We start from the raw sequence: 25,082 nt of genomic DNA on the forward strand, positions 1-25,082 counted from the left end.
TGAAATCGTGTAAATTTATCGGATGAGACCAGAGGTAAGGAATTAACTGTGGAGAGGCTGAAGTTGCTTGATGATGAAATATTAGTTAGCAATAATGGGTAAAAGCTGCTGATGAGGATGTTGAAAGAGTTTAAAATAGTTTGTTCGTAAGAAAGTTGAAAATTAATAAGCAAGAGTTAGTTTGAGGGTAAATGACGTCAAGAAATGACGGTCGAGTTGAAGTGAATGATTTGTGTGGGTATTTCACAGTAAATTCAGTAATAAGAGGAATTACGGAAGTTCCAAAGTAAATACAAAGATAAATGAAATTAATAAGCAAGTGTTAGTTTAAGGGTAAATGGCAGTCAAGAAATGACGGTGGAGTTGAAGTGATTGATTCATGTAGATATTTCAAAGTAAATACAATAATAAGAGAAATAATGGAAGTTCCAAAGTAAATACAGTAAGAGAAAATAAGGAAGTTCCATATGTAGATGAGATAATGATGAATTGAATGATGGATGCAGATGGCTTGGACATGTTCACACAATCCCCGGGAGAAAAGTATACCTTAATTATACCAGACCACTGAGCTGATTAACAGCTCTCTTAGGGCTGGCCCGAAGGATTAGAGTTATTTTACGTGGCTAAGAACCAATTGGTTACCTAGCAACGGGACCTACAGCTCATTTTGGAATCCCAACCTCATTATAGCGAAAAATGAATTTCTATCACCAGAAATAAATTCCTCTAATTGTTCATTAGCCGGCCGGAGACTCGAACTCGGGCCTAGCGAGTGCTAGCCGACAACTCTGCCGACTCACCCAACGAGGAACTATCTCCGGGGGAACAGTAGGTGATGGTGTTACAGTAGCTGGGCCCTTGTGACCATCAGGAGAGTTGGAAGATCCAGACCAAAAACCTTTATGGATAAGAACAGTGAGGAAGGAGGCTGGAGATGAGAGGAGATTTGTGGGAGATAAAACACAGGAAAGACGAGGGTGTCGGTATCTCTCAGAAACCCCTTGCATTACGTGACGGTGGAAGCGATGATGACGATTGAAAACCTGATCCGCTCAAAATGTTCATTGCAAAAACTTACTCCTCTTTCCCTGGCATTCGCAATGAACTAACATAAAGCGGATTCATCCAATTCTCCCTTCACACATTCCGGCATTGCAGTTCTCGTCTCTTCTATTAATTATTTGGACACAAGCAGGTCACGTATTGCTCGATTAGTTTAGTTCTCCCCTCCCTCTTCCGTGATTTGCAATTTTCTCTCTTTTTTTCCCGTGTTTTTGATATTTTCCATAATTAAGTAGTGATAAATCAGTGCCTGAATTAAACACTTTATATCTTTCATACCTCTCCCCACTTTTTTTTAACATTCAGTGAATGGTTATGTTAACGCTCGTATTAAAATAATGGTCTTGTAGACTAATATTTTCGTCTAAGACTTTTACGTATAGAACTTTTTACGTACTAAGGCGTGCTATAATAACCTAGTTTACCTATAAGAAAAAATGAGACGTTTGTAACAAAGATCCAATGCTCGTTCCATACTTAATCTTGCAGTTTTGTCTTGTGCCTTCAAGTATGTGTATAAACTTTGCCGTTATTTTCGACCGTCTCGTTCACCACTGAATTGAAAGAAATGGAGACAAGAAGCGCAACTAGCCCCGAACAAACCCCGCCATTCCGATGTCGTTTTTATGCTCTGCCTCTTCACTATCACGAATCTTGTCATCATATTCATATAAAAATCTTCTATATCTTATTCGCGTAGACGACAATTATAAATCTTTTGGCAAACCTATGTACAAACATTTAACATTTCAGTTTTTCGCTTGAGCTCCTAAATGAGGAATAGGAGATGATGTTGATGGGTCGTGATTAAACAGTTACTGATGTAAAAGGAGACTACAAACGATGAATGAAATAATGAATTTGAATAAAAAAAAAACGCGCCGTGGGAGGGGATGATGTGATTGGTATCAATATGGATTCACCAGAGAAATTGGATTATGGGAAAAATGAGGTAATTGGAATTGCGTTGATTGCATTGGGAAATAACAAAAACAGGGGAAGGGTTAGTTGATCACTTGTAGATGAACATATATGGATAACAAGATGAATTTCAATCACTTGGGTTTATTGGAGAGAGAGAGAGAGAGAGAGAGAGAGAGAGAGAGAGAGAGAGAGAGAGAGAGAGAGTCGTACTAGTCCAGGAACCAGTATAGATGCTTCAGTTTTTCAGTCTCGCATGGGTCTGTTAACTTCCCCCCGGCAGTGGATTGCCACCCATAACCTTTTGATGGAATTAATGTTTGACATCACTCATAGGAAACCTTGTAATCGTTTATCCTTGCGACTGCTCAGTCAGCATTTTATTATTTAAATTCTTCCTGGCTCTAATATGGAACAATTAATATTTGTATATTGTAAATAATACATTAATAAAGTTCTAGCTGGGACTTACAGTAAAATAGAAATGGTTACCAAAAGGGTCTCGTTTGTTCTTTTGGGATATGCTAATTTTTGTAGAGGCGAGGTTCCGGTGATGTATATACATGTGCATGTGGGGAACGAATAACTATGGACGTCAACATTTAAACAGCATGCAGCCAGTTAGCATGATCTAATAAAGGATTCTGTAGAGAGAGTTCCCTTAGGGGGCTAGTGCAGTCAGTGCACCTCATGCGGTGCACTGTAGGCATTATGTAAGGTTCTTTGTAGCATCCCTTCGGCCGCTAGCTGCAGCTCCTTTTGTTCTTGTTATTGCATACCTCCGTTCATATTCTCTCTCTTCGATCTTATTTTACACCCTCTCCTAACAATTAATTCATAGTGCAACTGCGAGGTTTTCCTCCTCTTACACCTTTCAAACCTTTTGACTGACAATTTCCATTTCAGCGCTGAATTACCTCTTAGGTCCCAGCGCTTGGCCTTTTGCCTAAATTCTCTCTCTCTCTCTCTCTCTCTCTCTCTCTCTCTCTCTCTCTCTCTCTCTCTCTCTCTCTCTCTCTCTCTGCATAGAGCTTACGTCCGACAAACTACGGAGATCCCCTTGCGATAAAAAGAGACTCAGTATAGAAAATTGACCTCGATCATTAATATAATATCAACTGGTCGCCTTGTACACTCTAAATTCTTTATGGCTGAATGTTGGTCCTCAGTTTTCCATTTGTTCTTTGTAAACTTAGGTGTCTAATAGTAACATTTAGAGCATCACTGCTAGGCCAAGTGTATAGTCATTTTAATTATTAAGGAATTACCATTACTGTAGTATTTTCCAAAATGGAAACAGTACTTGAAACATAACCAATATAGAAGCATTTAAACCACCAAAAATCTGTTTTTATAATATGGGATATAGAGTTTCTGTGGTACTAGTCAACACTTCTGAGTTTCCCAGAAGTTAGTCATTGTGGGATGACTGATTTATTAGGATGAGTAAATAGATATATCAAAGAATTGGCTCATCAGTGTCAGGAAGAGCAAAGAGAATTGTAATAAAATTTTTCCAGGAAGTATCCACTCAGTATTGAGATGATATACAAATGCTTTCACACATTACATACGTAACATATATAAAACTGGTAAAACTGTTGAGGAAAAACTGAATTATATCTTTTGAAGAAAACCAGCCTCCTCAACAAACATAAAAACCCCAGTTGTCGTATATATAACATCCTCTCCCAGAACCTGGGAAAGAAAGTAATTCTCTTCTCCATCCTTGCAGTCATAGAGGAAATTACTTCTCAAATCCCCAAGGCTGGGATAGGCAGTCATCAAATGCTGTACAGTTAGAGGATCAAATGAACATTTCAGAATGACTATGGTTGCCCCACCATTAAAAATCCTCGACTTGAAAATGTGGGTCAGTCATTATGTGGGCAAAGGACAGTTCTCCATGTTTCATCAAGTTCTGTTCACATATTCGTGAATATCCTTCTAATGCACACACCACCCACACATGTGAAAACTTGACCTTCTCCTTGCTTCATGGGCGGATAATGAGCATGAGTACAAGATTCCAGTACAGGAAGTAATATAGTATAGGGGCTTCCTTTTCATTATTTCATTGTCTGTCATTATAGTAATTAATCCATAAAGAATGGAGAGGAAATAAAAAAGTTGATGTTTATGTTTCTTTGATCACACACACTGTCACAGAGCGTGTTTGAGGTGCAGTGGTACACTGATGGTAATGTGGCTGACAGGCTGACCAGATTGTGTAAGGTGTCTTTCGGTTGAGAGAGTGGTTCCACAGTAATGGATGTGTGCAATAATTTTTTTTTTCTAATTGGAAAGCTAATTGTAAAAATTATAAGAGCATAAAATAATTTGGTATACTAGTGAAGGTTTGTGTTTTGACTTTCATTGAGAAAGTAAGACAGAGAGCATAAATATTGATAGAATAATAGCAATGAGGTTCAGATAAGGTTGAAGATGTGTGGATCGAATGTTGATGGTACAACTGTACTAAGGATTACAGTGTAAAGGGGGTAATAGAAATTTGAGAGTGATGGGGAAAAACTGTAAATAGTATAGGCGTCATGGACCAAGAAATAACTTTTGAGAGAACTGATAAGAATGTAATGTAGGGTTGCAGAAGACATGAAATATATAGAGTAATTTGTTACATGTGTTTAGAAGTTTCTCTGGTAAAATTCCCTTAGAATATGGAGTTGCGAGAGCTACTGGTTTTGTGTAAAACTAAGTGAGAAAAGTTTGTGTAATGACTCCATGGCTGTATAATATTTTTATGGATGTGATGTGAGAAGCCAGAGAAATGACAGATGGAGGTGTGCCATGTTATGGTATAAGAAAAGGGATAATGAATGGAATGTGCCGTGGCTGACGTTTGCGGATGTTATAGTGTTGATTGAGGATAGTGAGAGAAGCTGCATGTCTACTGAAGTACTTTGAAATTGTCTGTAAGAGGAGGAAGCCTTAACTGACCTCAGCAAAAGTGACGTAATAGGGGTAACTCAATGCCAGAAAAATGAAGCACTGTATGTTAGAAGAATGAAAGCAGTTGATTCGTACAGCTAATTTGAAGTAACTCTAATTGATGAGAAAAGAAATGAGCCAAAGAAAATGTGAACCAAGGAAGGTAGCAGAGTCAGTGCAAAGGGTTTGGCAGAGAAGAGAAGTACAATTGTAAAAGCAATAGTAGGAAAGCTTGAAGATTTATTACGCAGAAAGAATTTTATAAAAGGAGTAACAGTGGTTGAAATGGTCAGAAATATTGATGTAACAAAATTAGGTTAGCACAGGTAAAATTATGGATCAGTGTTGTAGGTCCCGCTGCTAAGTAAATCCAATTGGTTTCTTAGCCACGTAAAATAAGTCTAATCCTTCCGGCCCAGCCTAGGAGAGCTGTTAATCAGCTCAGTGGTCTGGTAAAACTAAGCTATACTTACTTATGGTCATATGAACATATATGGGGATGATAACATACAAGATAAAGGTGACTGGTGCAGTATCTTATGGATGATGGACACAGTGTTCGTGCTGGAAGTCTTTTGTGTAGGTATGTGGGGCAGAAGTTGTGGAAATTGATTCATTGGGCAAGGGATGAAAAGGACACTATTTGTTATATTGTATCTCTCAAGCACCACCCATATTAGAGGAACAGATGATTGGTGTAGAAAGGAGAAGTTTGTGTTTATGAAAAATATATATTTGAAAAGATTCACATTTAGATATTTGTGATTTGTATGAATGTTTGATGAGCACTCGTATAACATGATTAATGCTAGCAGTTTCATTTTGTTATTTGCTACCAGATCACACCGTATGTTTGCACAGTTAACGATCATCATGTAGATCTGATGAACATGACGACGACTTCCATGTCAAAGTGTGTTATATTGCCTGATATCATGGAATAAGTAAATCACTCATGGTTATTCTTGTTTTCAGCTTATGCCATCATGCATGTACCACCTTACAATCTGGCATTTTATTTATTGGTAATTTTTGGTAGTTCTTTATTTATTGTTGTCTTTTTTGCAGATTTTAGTGTTTTCGTTAGGTCGCACACTATGGGCTGTTACTGAACATGGCTCTGCAACGACTTCTTCAGGAAGTTCCGATGGTTGTGCTAATCACATATCTTCGAGTCTTAGGTCTACTTTGGCTGCCATGACACATAATGTACCTGCACATCGACTAACGCTAATAGATATATTTCAGGTTAGTTACAGTTTTTGGAATAATCCGAGTTCTTTTAATGAATATAGTATGCATGGAAGTAACATTGTTATCTGTTAATATTTGCTCTTTGTTAGAGAGTTTAGTTTTTTTTTAAATTTAGTGCAATTATGCTGGATGTTTCCACAATATAGTGCATTTCATAATGTACACTGAATTAATTTGAAAGCATTTCATTATTTTATGTATAATGAATGTATTTTGTGAAATACAGAAAGGGTTTTGTGTATTCCTAATTGTCTTAACTGAATGATAGTGCTTGATTATTGTACTTAAGGGTAAGAAGATTTAGCAGTTCAGTTGTAAAATTTAAAAGGGTTATGATCTACTTTTTTCGTAACACTTTGGTCTCCTCCTCATGCACAGCTTCTTGTTGAAAGACTGGACGGCCATGATCGACTGAATTATACAGCAACAATTCGATCTCTGTACGAAGAAGTTTTAGGCCCTCCGATGCCCTCACCTCAACCTCCAGATCACTTCACTCGCGAAAGGTCATACTCTGCACTGGACGCCAAGTCTTCCTCGGCCAAGCGGTTATCTAGAAGTCCCACTTGGAGCACAAGAAAAGCAACCAGTTCTGAGAACTTGCACCATCCTCAGCTTTCTTTCGTATGTTTACGTATTCTCTTGTTCATGTTATCATTATGTAGATCTTTCTTCACTGACAACGGGGCTGTCTTGCAGACTTTAAAAGCAGTTGCTTAAAAACCCTAGTATGTTCAGTTATTCTTTATCCTGCGCCTTCATAAAATTTAAATAAATCTGTAGATTTGATTGACGTCACAGCCTGTCATAGATTTTCCTCTTAGTTGTCAATTCGTTTAAAACAACTAATTTCTGTCTTTTTACCTCTGTTATTATTAGTGGTATTTTATTATTTCAAAGAAATCAATATTTAATTATACAGTAGTGTTTTTATATAGATATCCATTTTTTGGGATAAAAAGGATTATAAATAAAATTCATCTGTATAAGTTAAGAATAGATGTATATATATATATACTGTATATGTATGTATATATATATATATATATATATATATATATATATATATAATATATATATATATATATATATATATATAATATTATATATATATATATATATATATATATATATATATATATATATATACATTGCAAGCGTAAAAACTGAATCCCTGTCGTAAACCGGGACTTCCTGTAGTGTTTTTATATTCATATCCATTTTTTTGGGATAATATGGATTATAAATAAAATTCATCTGTATAAGTTAAGTTATATGTATGTATATATATATATATATATATATATATATATATATATATATATATATATATATATATATATATATACACACAGTATATACTGTATATATACATACATACATACATAAAAAAATTAAGTACTTTCTCTTTTCAGCTAGTGTACATTAGCTACTGTACAATAACTCATTAATATGAGTTATCATAGTTATACATCCTAACTTGGTTGAATTTGTTTGTGAAGTTACAAATTTTCTGGTAATTATATAGATACTGTACAGTATATCTATGTAGATTTTCATAAATTTATTTGCTCTCTCTCTCTCTCTCTCTCTCTCTCTCTCTCTCTCTCTCTCTCTCTCTCTCTCTATATATATATATATATATATATATATATATATATATATATATATATATATATGTGTGTGTATATATGTGTATATATGTATATATATATATATATATATATATATATATATATATATATATATATATATATATATATATATATATATATATATATATATATATATAGAGCCTTGATGGCCAAGTCAGTTAGAACAGCAGCCTCCAGACTTCATAGAGGTCTGTGGTGCGGTTCAAATCTGCAACCAACTGTCAAAGAGGCGGACACTTTGCTATCCGTAAACACCGGGATTATGTATGTAATCAACGGATAGGTTTGCTTTAAAGCAAATGGGTGTTACAGACTAATACACACATAAACAAAGTCACTCCAACATCTCCTAAAAACAAAAACATAACAGACACCTCACACATCTCAAACTGTTGACCTAACCGCGCAACAACTTCTTGCTGCTGGGAGAAAGGGCGCTGGTGACTGGTACAATGCATGTACATACGCTAGCAGGGTCTAAGTGATGACAGGCAGGGCAGCTGGTTGAGACTATGGTCTATCCCAAAGCCAAATCAAAGTCCTTCAAAAGAAGGCATCGTTTACCCCATACAAAATGGGAAAAAGCACGTTAAAAGAATATATATATATATATATATATATATATGTATATTATATATATATATATATATATATATATATGTATTTATATATATGTAGGTGTATATATATATATATATATATATATATATATATATATATATATATATATATATATATATATATATATATATGTGTGTGTGTGTGTGTGTGTGTGTGTAATATATATATAGGTTGATCACCTTTAAAGCTTTCCTTTGTCTTACTGGAAGTGCTTACAGTTCTTAACTTTTGTGTTATAAAATGAATGGATTTTCTTTTTACTTTCAGACACCCTTTGAACTTCAGTCTCTCCTTATTAAAATATACGTATATGTACTTTTTGGTTTTGTTTGGCTTTTGAAATTTTAATAACTTTCACCTCCCGGGTATGTCAGATCTACTCTCTCTCTCTCTCTCTCTCTCTCTCTCTCTCTCTATCACACACACACACATGCACACACACACACACACAGTGTAAGAAAGAACTCACTGCCTGCCAGACAGTCCTTCACCTTGAAAAATTGTGGGGTGGGTTTTGTTATGGCCCGTGTGCCCTTGCATTTATTAAGTATTGCAGATTGCATGCTCTTTTCATCATTTTGTATTTGTGTAGTTATTCACTTAAGAATTTTTTGTGGCCCCTGTCTATCTCATCTGGTCATGACTTCGTCTTCGTTTTATTACAGATTTTTCCCTTATCTTTACGTGAGAAAATAGACAAGTAGATTACAAATTAAATGTTTTTCACTTGTGTTGCATGAGTGTTATAGTAAATATACAGTAATAAAATAATTTGTATTGTACTTTCGCCATTGATAGTGATTAAAATATTTCAGGAATTACGGCCATTTGAACCAATTGATCCTGTTGTCTTAGATCCAGCGCCAGCTTCTCAGTCCTCTTCTAACAGGCTGCAAAGCTATACTGTTGCTCAATCAGCTAACACACAAGATATGCCTTTGTCTGTGTCATCATCTAATAGTACTGGAGAAAGGGTAAGAAAAGCATTTCATAATAGTTTCCATGTGTTACCTTACAAAAGGTAACACATGGAAAGTTTAAAATATTGTACAGTATTTTATATTTGTAATATTGGTTATATTTAATAATGCTTAATGATTTTTGCTCTATTATTTTGATGTGTATGGGAATTTTTTCCCTTAATTCGTGTATTTGATATATCTGCATATTGTTTTATATAGTTAACATAGTTGTTTAATTTTTTGAAAGTCCTGTTTGTTTTTTGAATTCCATGCTAAATGGAAAAAGGGGGTAGATCGTCAGAAAGCTACATTCATGAAGTACCCCATAATAAAAGCTGTGAAAAGCTTTGGTAATATCAAAAACAGTACCATAATAGTCTGTAAAATTTCTGAAAAAGGATTAACAATTTCAAGTAAGCACACCATCACTTCATCATCCTTGTAGAATTAATGTTTAGCATCAGAAAGACTTTATGGCTTATATGATGGCCTGATGATTTATCTTGTCAACTTTAACTCTTATTGAAATTAGATCAGTAGAGAAACAGAGTTTTGTTACTACGACACTGTACTCTGGAAAAGGTTGAGGAAGAAGGCTGAAATGAGGCAGCCTGATAGCAGGTTGGTAAATGAAGTATAATGTAAACAAAAGAGGAGGCAATTTGAATTGTGCTTTTTATAATGGTTTAAACTGGAAAATGAAGACCGCTTTTTACATTATCTCATCCTTGTGAAATGTTGCACCTTAGTTAGCAGTCTCTGTTCAGCCACATGCTTTCATTGGAGCTGCTACTCCCTGAAAGTTTTATGGTGTGCATGGTTGCTTAAAGATCATGCTCTCTATGAAAAGGCCACCAAGCTCAGTTAGGATAACCTTACTGTCCTAATGATTGCTATCTCCTTTCAACCCTGTCTTTAGACCTCTTCTGGCTCACTATTTCTGAGTGGTTTGGCAAACTATTGTCTGGTGTGATACTGAATTCCTCTGAACTTTGCCCTCTGATGTAGAGTTGGTCCTTTTGAGGAGGAAAACTTTCCAAGATCAGATGGGAGTTCATATACAGTACTAGCCATTGCATTGAATAATGCCACAACATTTCATTTCTTAAAGATACACACCTGGAGCACTGATTACTTGAAGCACTGTCTTAATAGTACACTTGAAGCACCAACGTATGGCACACTGGAAGCACAACTGGATGACACATTGGGGCACAGACTTCCTGATTTCACATTCACTGGCATTATTAATAAGAATCTCATATGTGACTGCTTTATTTTCTCTTAGGGGCAGAGCCAGGGTTAATTTTCATTTCCACCTGCTTCATGTTTAATCATCCAAGATAAAAGCCTCGGTAAAATTCATTGCAACAGGTGTGGGTTCACATCCATTGTCATCTTTGTTTTTAATGTAACTTCTGTAGTTAGATCTACAATAGCATGACCAATGTAATTGTTTCCTGGGAATATACCAACCGTCAAATCACAGGTGCCTAAGTTGAAAATCTTACACAAGAGCTTGAAGACCAACTTCTTGCAAACCTTACAGTGAACTGGAAAAATATAAATTTTCTGCTGTTCTCATTTGGACCATTTGTTTACAGAAAAATATGGTTTATACTGAGTTTGTATGGAAGCACAATAATAAAAATGAGGAAAACTGATTTTCATTTTCAGTTGTTTTTGCTGTTTAGAATCTTTAAAGTTCCTCAATGAAAAACAATTTTGGGGAGAATTAGCTGAAAAATGAACATTATCTAAAGGTACTACGGTAATCTCAAAGATCCTTTGAAGTATATCTAATTTATCCTTAGGATTACCTACAGTTTCTCATTATCACATAGGGAAGGGATAGTAGATAGACTAGATCCACAAATGGGCAATTGAAAGTTGGTTTACCAGAGATGAATAGTAGTTTGTTATATAAGTTAGTTTAATGACACTACTTTCTCACTGCTGTTGACTTGCAAAGACCTGTCAAGGGTTTCATTCTTAAATGAGAGATGAAGTTAAAGAAGTTGGATAGCTAGGTAGGACGAGACCAAAGGAAATGAAAAAGTAAATTATAGAAAGCAGTTCAGGGGCCATTCAAAGGTAAATAGTAAAGAACTCTATTACTGTTGGATCACATGCAAAATTCAGACCCCAGATACTCTAAATGCGGACTCCAACTTTCCCCAGATGAAGAATTGAAGAATGAGACAGAACAGAAGACGCTGTTCCCTAAATGTAGAATCAGGACCCCCTCTCTTGCCCCAATGTACATTACAGGCCCCAACCATTCCAAACATCCTCTTAACCACATTGAATTCATGCCAAGTTGCTTTCAACTTAACGTTTCAAATTTTGTAATCTTGTTTAGTACAACTTTAACAGTTTCTTTCAAGCTGTCGCCACATCTTCAGAATCACCAATTTCTTATTGTTAGTTTTTTCCATATGCACTCGGAAGAAATAATAAAATCTAAATGAGCATATGCTCTGCTTTTTCATGATGTAAAATACAGACCCCCAAAGTAATGCAAAGATACACTTGAGGTTACGTTAAGATTTATATATTTGTTTCAAATAAACAAATACAGAATGAAGCAAAATCAAACAAAGTTCAAAAGATATAATGAAGAAATCAAATCACAAAGGACTTCAAATATTTTTTTTGTGTCTTACATGCCACATAAATTTGTTTCCATAAGAATTCAAGAGAGGTATCCTATATTCATACTCCCTCTTAATACATTGTTAGAGGAGTTGCTTCAGATATAGCCTTGGTTATTATCCAACTTTGAGCCAAACTGAAAATATGTCCCAAGATCCACATCTTCCACTAATATAAATTACAGAACCTACCTCAGTTGTGGGCCAGATTCCACATTTGATCCATAGTATATACAGTGGACGGGGTAAGCACACTAAGCACAGTAACCAGAAATAAGGCAAAATTATTTGTGGCATTTTGGTTTTTAAATTATTGCAATTTCTCAATAGATCTAGGAACTGTATTTGTTTAAGAAGAACTTTCAGAAGTTTGAGTGTTGTAAGCACAACAAGTGACTTTAGCAAGTTCCATAATAATGATGATAATAATCATAAATCATCCTTGCTGTCCCTTTAGAATTTATGCTTGTTCTGATGCTTTGATATGGTCAAAATAAAGACTTACTTACAAAATTATATTTTAGATTCTTTCTTGGGACTGAATTGTTAGATGTTATTCTTAAAAATTTTAAGTGTTTGAAGAATGGTTTTTTTTTATAATTTCTGTAGAATAGACAAAAGTTCATTATTGTAATATTTATTTTTTAGATAAGGTGTTTCTTACAGAAACATAGGGACTGTCCAAAATTTTTGTTTATCTATAAGTTGCAAGTGTATAGTGTGGTCTCTGCACTTGTGTTGTTAATTGCATAGGTTAGCATTAAGTATTTATCCCTTTGACAGATTATTGTAACTGGACATATTTTATTGTTTCAGGATTTTGATTGCCACCAAAGTCTATGGAAATCGAAGCTACATTTTCGATCAGTTGATTCACTTTCTTTAAAGGAAAACTTTCACCCAAATGGCTGTGAGGCTAGACGATTGTCCTTTCTTGGAAGAGGTATGAATCCAATTGAAGAAATGTCACCCCCAAAGTCTGTACCGCTTCATGGATCACAGGAGATAAGATCAACAACTTTTAATTCCCAGTGCCCTGAATCACGCACTTTGGTGACTGTTAGCAGAAGTGCAACTGTGGCTGGTGTTGTGAAGGTTAGTAATATTTTATCTTTTGTTTCACTACCAATCCAAATCCATTACTTTCAGTGTGACCTCTTGTGCACATGTGAAAAAAAAAACTCTAAAACCAGCAGAAAAGAGAAAAACCATCATTCCTTCTTCCCCATGGGTTAGTATGTGGGCATATGGATCCCCAAAAGCCCCATAAAAAACCATTCAGTTCATTTATGTGTACATTATGGGAATATCAGTTCAGTTCTCCCAAGTTCAAAAGTTTTCAGAATTCCCATTGTTTCATTTCATCATTTTCATGTAACTTTGAAGCTTATGCTCTGAAGATAGCTTTTCTGCTCTCATTTTGTTTATATAATTTTGTTACCATATCAAGTTATCTTGTTCCCAGGTAAGTGATATCCACTTTTAACCTTTTAGGTTATCAAAAAAATATTGAAAAGTACAGTTTATTTCCTGAAGATATCAATACTGTATTCCTCGGGTTCAGCTTTTTGTTAGATTACACAGCATGTGTTTGTTACTTTGGGGCCCTGTTTAGGAAACCTCTTACCTTTGATAGACCTTTGATAGCTGGCAATGTAAACATGTTATGTCATCCATTGGATAAGATCGACATGAGATTGGCTAAAGTGTAAATCAGCTCAGTAGATTGTCCATATGTCACGTGTGCTTGTCTAGGTAAGAATTTGTGGTTAGCTTTTGAAAAGTGGCCATCCTCAAAGACTATTTATTAAAGAAGGAGGATATGGGTCTGTGTATATTTCTCTCCACTCCTCAGCATACTTATCTGCACTCATTACTGCACTGCCTAATCTTCTTACCTTCCTGAACTTAGAGCCAAGACTTTTTCCATGAAGCTTTTTAGGCTTAATTTTTTCACTTATTCCTTATCTCTTAATTTAACTTCATTAAAATGCCTCTACTGTTGTCCTTGTCACCATATCCCTTTAATTAATATTCTCAACAGTTTAGGTAATTAAAGGTGATAAACTTTTTTTTATATGGTTATTAAATTTTCTGTTCAAAAAAATAAAAGTGAGATGTTGTTTTAATGTGTTCATTGAAAATATGATTATGAAACTCGTAAATTTTCCAGTAAAACAAAACAAAGTTTTTCATTTGCACATTCCTTTTACTTTTTCCCTTTTCATGGCTTGAAATGACTCAAGTTAGTAACATGAACAATTTATGGAAAATAACATCATTTCATCATTCATTTTCTGTTTTTATATATACTGTAACAGTCCTGATGTATACAGTAATATGTCATTCTCACAACACTCATGACAAGTTCAGACTTCTTTATATTAGTTACATGTATCTCTACAGCAATGATTTTAGACAAAGACATTTTACTGATGTTCAGTTATATAACTAAAAATAAACAAATATACCTCAAAAATGTTTTAAACTCATAACATCACTGTACTGTATTTCCTCTACCCAGTTCATGTGAATCTTTGAATAGGCTTGAATGTAAATGTACTTACCATGACTTTTACTTTCACCAAAATTCTTTTCAGTTAAACACAGCTTGTTACTATTGGTATAATATCTTCCCTCAATTGTATTACCATTTTTATCATTCGATATTAGTCAAATGTATTCACACCCTCAAGTGAATGATAAAAATTATTTATTGTTATCTTGCCATGATAAAAATTATTTATTGTTATCTTGCCAACTGTTATTTATGACAAGAAAAGATTAATAACCACCATGATGTATCTATATAAGATTTTCCCAAGTAACTTTATTTTATCAGATATTTCCTCTGTATAGAAGTAAATGTGATAAAATTCATCACAAGAGCTGTTACAAAATGTACAAAATAGAATATAAACAGAACAAACACTCCTGAAACTAAAATTTGCATAAAGTGCTCAAAGAAAAAAAAGTGACTGATGGTATAGTACTGGATATTTATCCTTTAATAATCTTATAGTATCTGGTCATGTACCTCCAGATTATTTTATAATTTATGGTAACATGAAAGCATGGAAATATCATTGAGAATCAGTCAGCTACTGAAGACGCAAACCTTTATACAGTGAATGTAAGAGGTTAGTGATCACCTTGTAAATTGCTTGTGTATTGGCAGTTGCAGCTAGCCAGCCTTCCAAATAATTGGCTGGCACAGTCAGCAAGGTTAATACTTGATCCAAACTCTGGATCCAAACTCTGGCCAGTCTTACATCTGTCAGATGATATAACATTTGGGTAGATTTAGTCTCATTACCCTTATCTGGTGACATCTACCTGGTGAAACACTTATCAAATGTCCCTCTTGCATATGTGACGTATAGCTATGTAAAATGAAGTTTCCCCATGTTCAAATGGAATTTTTAAAAGTACTTATATTTTAAGAACATAAACTGTTGCCATACAGAACTATACAGACTCATCAGTTTGAGAGCATTGTTTCATACCAAATATGGAGGGTGAGAGATATATAGATCTTACCACTTCTGAGGGATATTTCTCTCACCCTTAAGGGTAGCAAGACTTTCCCATCATTAATAGTTATATACAGTATGCTGTTTCCAATTTCAGTCTGAACTTTCAGGCGGTGGTTTATTTTTACAAGACCTGAGTGTTATAAATAATAATCAGTCACTAATCTTTCAAAGTAGAATTATAGAATAAGGAAAGAACTAAATACTATATGATCATTCACTAAGTGACAAGTGGTATTATTGCCTATTTTGGTTTATGTAATATTTATTTAGTGGTGTTAACATTTATTGGTATATAACCTTGAAACTCTCCTCATACTTCAGTGTTTCCCAACTCTTTTCACTATTTTAAGAGGTTAGCCTTTTGCTTCATTCATAGGTTAAACCCTACCCTTTTTTTATTTTACTTTCTTGTCTATGAATCTGGGTGTTGGGTTACTCATGACATTGTCCTGTACATTAAGCTATTTAGGTTGGTAGAAAATAAATAGGGGAGGACCTCATATGTTTGGGTATTATAACTTGTAAATACTTTGGCAGAACAGCTTGATATTTGGACAACAATTATAGCAGCAACCTATTATTGAGTGTCTAAAAGTTCTATAAATAAGGTATAATTACCTCCTTCACATTTAATGGAAAATGGTTTCCCCACATTGTTATACCTCTCATTATGCTATAGTACTAGCATTTAGAGGGCTTTTATGGAACATTACCAAAGGTGTCATGTAAGTTCCTGGAAACATGAATATAAATAAAAGTATAAATTTTTGGTTATCATTTAACTGTTGTAATTAATTTGTTACTGAATTTACAGGGACAAGGTTTTGAACCTTTAAGTGTACCTGATATGCAGAAAAGAATCCCTCCGAAAAAGCCTCCAAGATCGCGAGCAGTATCAGTGGATAATCTTCAGTAAGTTTTTTGTGTTAAAATAATTTTGGTGTAAGCATAGATTTGAACTGTATATAATTGCAGTGGATAGGATTCCAGTTCTGTATTACTGTAATGATGTAACATTCTGAAACAGTGTGAATATAAATTCCATTTCATGGGTTATTGACTTTTGCAATATTAAATGACATTTGCTGCGAGGTTGATAAAAGTACTAAGTATGGTTTGTTGATTTAATCTGGTTCAAATACCAGAATCTCCTTCGTAATTAATGCTAGATTTGTTTGTGATATGGTTTTGAAGACAGCTGGTTTAAAAAAGAAGAGGATGGAGATCTTGCATTTGGACTACAAATGTAACATCTTCAAAGAATGTGAATGTGGGGAAAAAACCATGGTTGGCACTGTAATACAGTGCCTACTTATGAAAGCAGAAATTATGGTTTTTATTTGCTAATCATACAGACGGTTCTGCATGTATTTAGCTTCAGCTTAATTATTATTGTATTCAAAAGTATGTCTCAAAATTAATGTAAAACCATGTATGACTATTTAGAGACAGCTCTGACTTTACTAAGTTGACAAGAGATTGTGCTAGTCTGTTTATGTACCTAATTGATAAATTTTGTTATTGTGCCCCTGACTATGCCAGTGCATCTTTTTCCATTACACAGTTTACCTGGAGTTTATGACTGGATAACATTCCACCACAACTATCTACTGTATAGCAAAAAACCATAAATCCAACATCATTTAATAAACAAATGATTAACATGGGGATGTTCCAAGTGATTATAAGTCACCCAAATAGAGTTAAATATCTTTTACTGTGTGGCATGTAGAACATCAGACAAAACATGCATAGCTGATAAAAAACAATATATAGAGTATATTATACTCACCATAATTTTTGTCAGATCTGGGTGGAAGCTTTCTACAATTCTCTCTACTTCTTCCCTTATAGTTTTAGTATGCAATTCATCTACATCATTGGGAGCTTTGAACTCTAATTGCAATGCACTTTTATTTTTTTTTTATTAGATGCAATACAGTTGTCAGGCATATTGTCATTGCTTATTTCATAACAAATTATAACTCTACTAACTTAAAAAATCACAATGCATCCTACTATTCATTTTATATATACCCAAAGAATGAGAGTAAAGCAAAATTTACTTTGTGTCATGAAGAAGCACAAAAAATGAGAACACATATCATTCTTAGAAGATCACATATCATTCTTAGGAGTGGCATCATGAATCACAAGATATTTGCTGATATCTCTGCAGTCATTTGATGCTATCTGAAAAAATATATAGGTGAAGTAAAAATAATGTTCTGTTCAGAAAAACAGTAATAATGAGGACATGAAATACAGAAGGGTGACTAACATTGTATAGAATTTAGTGAGACTAAACAGGCATATTCAGTAATTTGCAGGCTGAATGAGGCTTGGAAATCAAGTAAAATGAAGTTGCATTCAAAAATAAGATTGTGTTTTTATGGAAATTTATCTATTCATTTTTAGTTTTATCAGCTTACAAAAGTTTAGTCCTTAAGCATTGCCTAAGTTGCACTAACACTGTATTCATGTATTTGACACAGAGAATTTATATGTTATTGTTGAAATGATATTGATGTGTTGTTTTTACTTAGAAAGAAATTGGTAGGATTAGCTTTGCATAAATATGTACTGTAAAATATATGCAAAGCTAAGTAATCATTGCTTCTGTTGAGCATATCATTTTGGTATGAAGAGTTGACCAACGAAGAATTTACCAAGATCTTGTTCATACTGGAATGAGAGATGCCTTTCAACTGATTCATATCTCCTAATTTTTCACCATTCCCATCTTATTCATATGAAAGCATTAGTTTGTGTCGCTTATGAGCACTTTCTTTCATTCTACCTTTCACTGTTGGTGGTTTCCTTCTCAAAAACTATTCTTTTACTCCTGAATTCTTTCATAACCCTTCACATTACCATGGTCTCAGATATAATCTCCTCTCTGTTACGCTTTCAGTGGGTTCTCTGCTTGGTGACACTGGAATTCACATCAAGAGTGAAAAATCTTCTCTTTATCAATTCAGTAAGTACTCTTAGTAGGAGATGAATACTGATTATGTCTCAAACCTTATTCATCATGCCCAAAAGAGAATAAGTTCAAATTCATCACCAAGGAATGGCAGATTTCTTTGCCATCTAATTTACTATAAAAAAAAAAACTGGTCCCCCAAGGTTGGTGCTGTATGTGGTTGCTCCAGAGCCACTGTCACAGACATTGACCTATACTTATAATCCAAGATCAGGTCTCAATCATTCAAGTAAAGGAAAATCCTTTGTCCTTTGTTGGCAGGATAACTGTTGTGCATGTTTTCATGCATCCCACTTCCAATATACTCACGCATGCCTTTCTAAAAGCCCTTAGTCTCTTTCATTTCTATGCTATCCTATTTCTCTTATGTCTCATTATTAGTTGGCTGGGAGCTCATCTCTTGGTTACAACAAAAGGCTCCTGGGCAGCAGGACAGTAGAACCTACAAATATAATATTTATTGTTAAAAACAAAAATCTTGAGTCTCATAGAATTTCAGAATCGTTTTAAATGTCGCATAGTAGCCTACTTGGAGAATCAAATAAAAACTTGACTCAAGTTCTGCATCATAGCACTTCAAAGCCTTCTTGCTCCTGGTCACCAGGAGGTTCTGGCAACTCTGATAAACAAGAAACTAGATGATGGCCTCCATATGCAACTAGTCCTTACAACCAATGGGTTCTAAGAGAGTATTCTGCATATGTGGTTCCCCCTCATATGAATTTCTTTACTATGTTGATGCCATAATGTATCCTTATATTATGGTAATGACTGAAAAATTTCTGAGGAACTCTCATTCTCAAGAGAAATATCCTGTGGCCTAGTCTCATTTGTCAACCCTTTATCAGTGTACTCCACTGTGCATTCTTAAAGAAGAGTGTTAACCTTTCCAAGTGTGACCAAAGCAGGCTAATAATGTCATGCTTATAACCTGAATGCTGATTGATTAGGTTCAAAATATGAAAACTACATATACAACATTTTCATTGCTTGATTTATCATCCTGATTAAAGAGCTACCATTTTTGCCAATCACTTTCCTTTGAGTACGCATTTGACTCAACTGAGGCAGTGGTCCTTGCAAGCTTCATCTTCACTTAAGATTGGACAGAGATGTGTCAGTTTTTGAAGGAAGCTTACTGAAACAAAAAATGATAGAATAAGGTGTATTCCTCCTCTGATATGTAGGTATCTCTCTTCCTCGGAAACAGGAAAATGCTCATTTTGTAAATTTGTAGTTATCAACCCATCACACCATAATTTTAGTATCTAAAAAGGCTGTGGTTTGTGTATGCAAAAGTCTACATTTGTTTAAAAAAAGTCATTCTAATTTTCAGCAATACTGAAGTTGAATTAAATCAAAATCAAAATGAGGAAGTGCCTTCAAAAAGACGAATGGTTGTACGCACACCTTCCCGCTTGTACAGATTTGCCAGTAATTCCTTAAATGTTGTTAAAGGTAAATCAGGTTTACCTTTAATAATTGGGCCTGAGTTTGTGGTGCGAAGCAAAGAACCTGTCACTCATTTGTCATTGGTAAATTCATCTCAGGTGCAGGTATGTAAACTGTAAATAGTTTAATTATTTCAGATAAAAATTATACAATGATCTTGACAATGCTTAAAGTTTTCATGATGTGATTTATGTAGATGTATATAGTTAAACCTCATTGATTTTTTTCTCCCTTTGTATTTTAGCTTTAATGGAAATTTTGTAAGTAAACTGTTCTTCATGGTAGGCATTCATAAAATTAAGTCGATATTTGATACTGTACTGTATATGTAAATTAGTGTCTCAGGAATATTGGTCTCTTATCTTGTTGGTCTCAGTATGCAATATTAATTGTAGTCATTAGAAAGGCTGTTATTCTCTCACTGGCAAGATAGTTGAAAAACTTATATGGATAAAAATGTGTTTTTAAGGGTTTTTCAGAGTTAACTTTCTATATTTATATAATGTCACACGCTGAGACTGGACTGTAACCCATACAAATGGATGTTATTGGGGAAAACTTGTGTTAGTGTCTCTGAAGTGCTCTTGCAGCTTTTTATGTAATGATCAGAAAAATTATGAAAAAATTGCATAGGTCATAGCCTCAAAGGAAATAGTAAATCTGATTCTCAATAGTCAGAGAAAACAAAAGCACAGAGAGAATGTCATTGTTTCTCTGTAGATAGAAAGTTTGCACCTAACTGACCAGTCAATAACTCAGTGATCCTTAGAATGAATTTTGAATATTTTGCTTGGTAGGATGTACATGACTTTCTGGGAGAGAGATGAACTTGCTTCATCAGTTTGAAAAGGAACAGCCTATTCTGAGAATGCAGGGATTGATATGGTTAATATAAAACTTAAATTTTGAAATTAATGTATGTCAACAAAATAAAACTTGTAATTATGTCGTCTTACATTTATTGATTTGAAGATTGAAATAGATAAATCTTAGAGTCGTTTATTTGAAATTTAAAGCCCTTCACGTAAACTACAGATATAATAAGGAAAATAATGTATGTAGCTTATTTTTATTAGTATCTTCACAGTCTATTTTGTTATAATACCTTGCTTATCATGCTTGCATGATTTTAGAAATGTTGCGAATATATTGTACTTTTTATGCTCAAAATGCCTGTTTTAATTAATTTGAGAAGATACTTCATTTAGGTAGCTTATTTTCGATTTGGCAACTCTATGGTGTGAGTATGCAAATTTGTTTGAATTTAGGTTCAAAGGCTTCATATTTAATAATGTTAATTATTATTTTACATTATGTAAAAGGTCAGTGGTTACTCAACAGTAACAAGCCATTAGTTTTTAACCTAATGTATGGGTTCAGCTTTCATAGATAATGTATTTTCTGGGATCGACCTGTGTCGCCCAGTGAAGTGTCCCATATAGCACACATTTCTAGGTATAAATATTGCAAGATATACCAGAGAAAAAAGCTATACAACTATATAGAATGCCAGAGTTATTACCTCTGGATCGATCATCCTCATAGGATGTCGTGTATGTCATCTAGGAGCGAGTGGAAGCCACTACCACAGATGCTTAACCCCAATAGATCTCTCCTCTCCCAAAACCCTCTACCTAAGGGGTGCCGTTACAGCGGTCCTTCTCCGCCGCTCACTACTACTACTCTACCCAGAACCTACATCCTCTTATAGCACCTTTTCACGTGGACACACGTTAATTTTCTTGTGTGTTTTTGTGCTTTTATTCATTATTTTCGGCATTATTCACCTTTATTATGTCGTCAATCAATCAGGATGCATCCCCTTCTAAGTTGAGTATTCAATTTGTTGGTTTGGGACTCTGGTTGGACAGTTTTGTCCCGTTAAATAATTTACACATTGTTCGGCTGGGAGCCGCCATGTTTGTTTACGTTCGTGGTTGTAGTCCCCAACCTCTTGATGCTCCTAATATCTTTCTGATTTCTGACGCATTGGAAGAGTTTTCTAAATGATGTTCCATCATAATAATAAAGATAGTTTTAATTTATCGTGTCTTGGTTGTGAGATTTTACCATTTCGTTTCTGACGCGCACGACTATTGTTACGATTTTAGAATAGTGGAAAGTGAGGCCTAGCCTATCCTTTCCTTTCTGTTCTTTACGCAGGTGCATTTAATTTATGTGATTATATTATTTTTAATTTTATTATTATTATGTATACTTTCTTATATGCCTTTAGTCTGATAAGTATGGTAGTGCAACACATTAGCCTACCTGACCAGTTCGACACTGTCGAATCTCGGAAGGTAGTCTAAGATTGGCCCCAGTTTTCCTTCCTACCCTGGCTTTCAAGGCCTAGGTAAGATAGGTCTTCTAGGGTGGCCTTCGTTCAAGTTATTGGTGCCAGCCCGTCATTCCTGACCAGTTTGATTCGTCAAATCTCGGAGGGCTAGGTTCGGTGCTAGTGCCCCTCTCTCTTTCGTCTCACTGGCATGACCTAGCCTACCTGACCAGGTGTTCACTTCGGAAGGTTAGGCTAGGCTATATATTTTATCTATTCCGCCTTTACGTGTTTTCTCACTTCAGTCTATTGTCTGTTCATGGCTTCTCCCTTTAGCATTTTTCGAGCAATGCTCATTTGCCTGGTTGAGATGACGCAGGAAGGGTGTTTAGGCACCTGACCTGTTAGTCGCCATGTTTTCATTGCCCCTCACTTCTCCGCTGTTCCGCCATTCTGGACCTGTTCGGCGGCTATCGTTAGTCGCTGTTTAGTTCCTTTGTAAGGAACAATAGCTTGAGCGCCGTGCCTCCCCTTTTTATGGCGGAATTGTGGAGACGCTGGCTGATATTATCTTAGTTATTACATTATTTCACGGGAACACGCCCGGTGTGGTAAGTCTGAACTCGTTCCGGCGACTAGCTGTTTTCCACCACTCGGTTGTTGTTTTCTGTGAGGTTGAATTGAGACGGGACGCCCGGCGTCACCGGAATTGTACTCGATGCGATCGACTTCAGGCCTGGCCTCCTGTTCTGAGGTACCGGAACGCTCACAGAACCTGTTTAACCCCAGATCTCAACTCCGGCGTGGAGAAAATTACTAATTTAAGTCTTGACTAGGTTAGTCATTCCCACCGAACCTGTTCCGAGTCACTTTGATACCGATTCCTCTTACAGGTGGTTCACATTGTCAGGAGCCGGGCTGTAACGCCTACTTACAGCAACCCCTGTGGCCATGTAGTATGCAGGTCTCATGCCAGCTGTGCAGTCGAGGTGGAGGATCATCTCGTCTGGCATCCGGATGATTGTGATGTTGCTACGCTTTGTATCAAGACGTGATTGATGATTCGCACGCGTTACTTTGTCAGCATACATTTATGAATATTTTAGACAAATATGTTTGTTTTGACTATAATGACGGAAGAGTTTTCATGCCATTTTCTGAATATTGACATTGTATTCTGTTGCAGGTCCTCGTCCCGCAATCTTCATCTCTTTCTACCCACTTAAGATCTGGGTCGGGGCTTCGTCGCAACGTTGGTCAGGACGTCCCTATTGCTGGCGGAGACATCTGTAATATCATTTATCCCATGGCTAGGCCTCTGCAGCGGCTCCTGAAGTGCGGAGCCCCCTTAATAAGATTAGTTTGAGACTCAAGTCCCGCCAGAAGACCAGCAAGAACTTTGCAAGGAAGTGGCCGAGAAGTAGCCAACATCAGTATACACATCGAACCAATGGCCATCGATCCGGAGGAGGAAGGTAGGGATGGGTGGGGCAGGTAGAAATAAACGCTCAGTCTCTTTCAGCTCTCCTTATCTTCCTCCTTTCAAGGCTTCTCTAAAGCTCCGCCTGTTCCGGTCGGTGATCCCCAAGGTGAAGTCCCGGACGAACCTAAAAGTTGACTAAACCCCAAAGATCCCGTCATGTCGACTTCCTTTCAGAAGGCTACTCCTTCTAAGGGTCGAGACCCAAGACTGTCAAAGCTGACTTTGACCCTGAGGCCACCAGATATCTTGATGCAAGATATCGTCAATGAAAACGATTCTTCTCCTGAGTCTGGAGACATCCGAGATTGGTACAGTCTCTGGCTTGAAGACCCAAGAAGAGTCGGAATCGCCAATACCGGTCCGCCAGCGGTTATTCTATTCCGACTCTCTAAGCTACCAGCATTTGAGGACTGCAATCCTTGGCGCCTTGCCTTCAATGCCCCCTTGCCAATGGTAAATTAACCACTGAAGGTTGTGGCACCTGCCCTGTGGAAGACTACGAAGTTCTTTCCAGCGGATCTTGTTTTTTCCTTTCCCGGATACGCCCGCTTGTCGAAGAAGCCTTGGTGAGGGAAGACAAGGTTCCCAGGGAGACGGTGATTTTCCCCAGGGACCAGGCACAGTCCGCATGGGTCAGGATATTATCAGACTGGGAGTGTACCAACACGAAGTTAACTCCCTCACAAGGGGCGGTATCTCCATGAGGACATTCCCACTCCTTGTACTTACAAGATTGCCGCGACTCTACAGGATAGAGGAAAATTAGCTTTGCAGACGGACCTCTCCGGACATCTCTGCTCTTTCCGGGATCTGGATTGCTGGGTTGGGGCTCCTGAAACCTTTTAAATTCTATCTAGTAGGCAAGCTGGATCCGAGTCTTCTGCATCTATTCAGTGAAGGAAGCAGTTGCCAAGGCCCCTTCCGACAGTTGTTCTTGACTCCCAACCTTCCATCAAGGCGGAATTGATGCCTCCCCAGATGCCGCGTAGATCCATCAACTCCACACCTCAAGAGGGCGGAGCCAGTTGACATCAGCTGTCCATATATTGCGACTAACTGACTTATTCCAGTCATTCTGACCAAATCACTTCTGACAACGTTTCAGAGTGATCTGTAGACGACTTTGTGGTGGCAAGACGGAACTGCCGGAAGCATGTGTTTGGCTGAGCGAGTACCTCCATCCGGGCCAAACAGGTTCATTAAGTCTTCCAGAGTATCTAGGATTTCACATAAATGCAAAGAAATCTTGTGATTCCGACATCCCAA

At 36.1% G+C, this 25,082-nt stretch overlaps 1 protein-coding gene across 1 annotated transcript in view; it reads left to right on the top strand.

Annotated features, from left to right (window-relative positions):
- Positions 1-25,082, top strand: part of LOC136833424 (uncharacterized) — a 1,156,799-nt gene that overhangs the window by 610,814 nt on the left and 520,903 nt on the right. The window contains 6 exon segments of the mRNA XM_067095568.1: positions 6,004-6,183; positions 6,568-6,813; positions 9,281-9,439; positions 12,898-13,176; positions 16,432-16,529; positions 19,940-20,159. Of these exon segments, the coding sequence (XP_066951669.1) occupies positions 6,004-6,183; positions 6,568-6,813; positions 9,281-9,439; positions 12,898-13,176; positions 16,432-16,529; positions 19,940-20,159 (1,182 nt within the window).

Source organism: Macrobrachium rosenbergii, chromosome 51 (genome assembly GCF_040412425.1).
Source record: "Macrobrachium rosenbergii isolate ZJJX-2024 chromosome 51, ASM4041242v1, whole genome shotgun sequence".
NCBI classification, from domain to species: Eukaryota; Metazoa; Arthropoda; class Malacostraca; order Decapoda; family Palaemonidae; genus Macrobrachium; species Macrobrachium rosenbergii.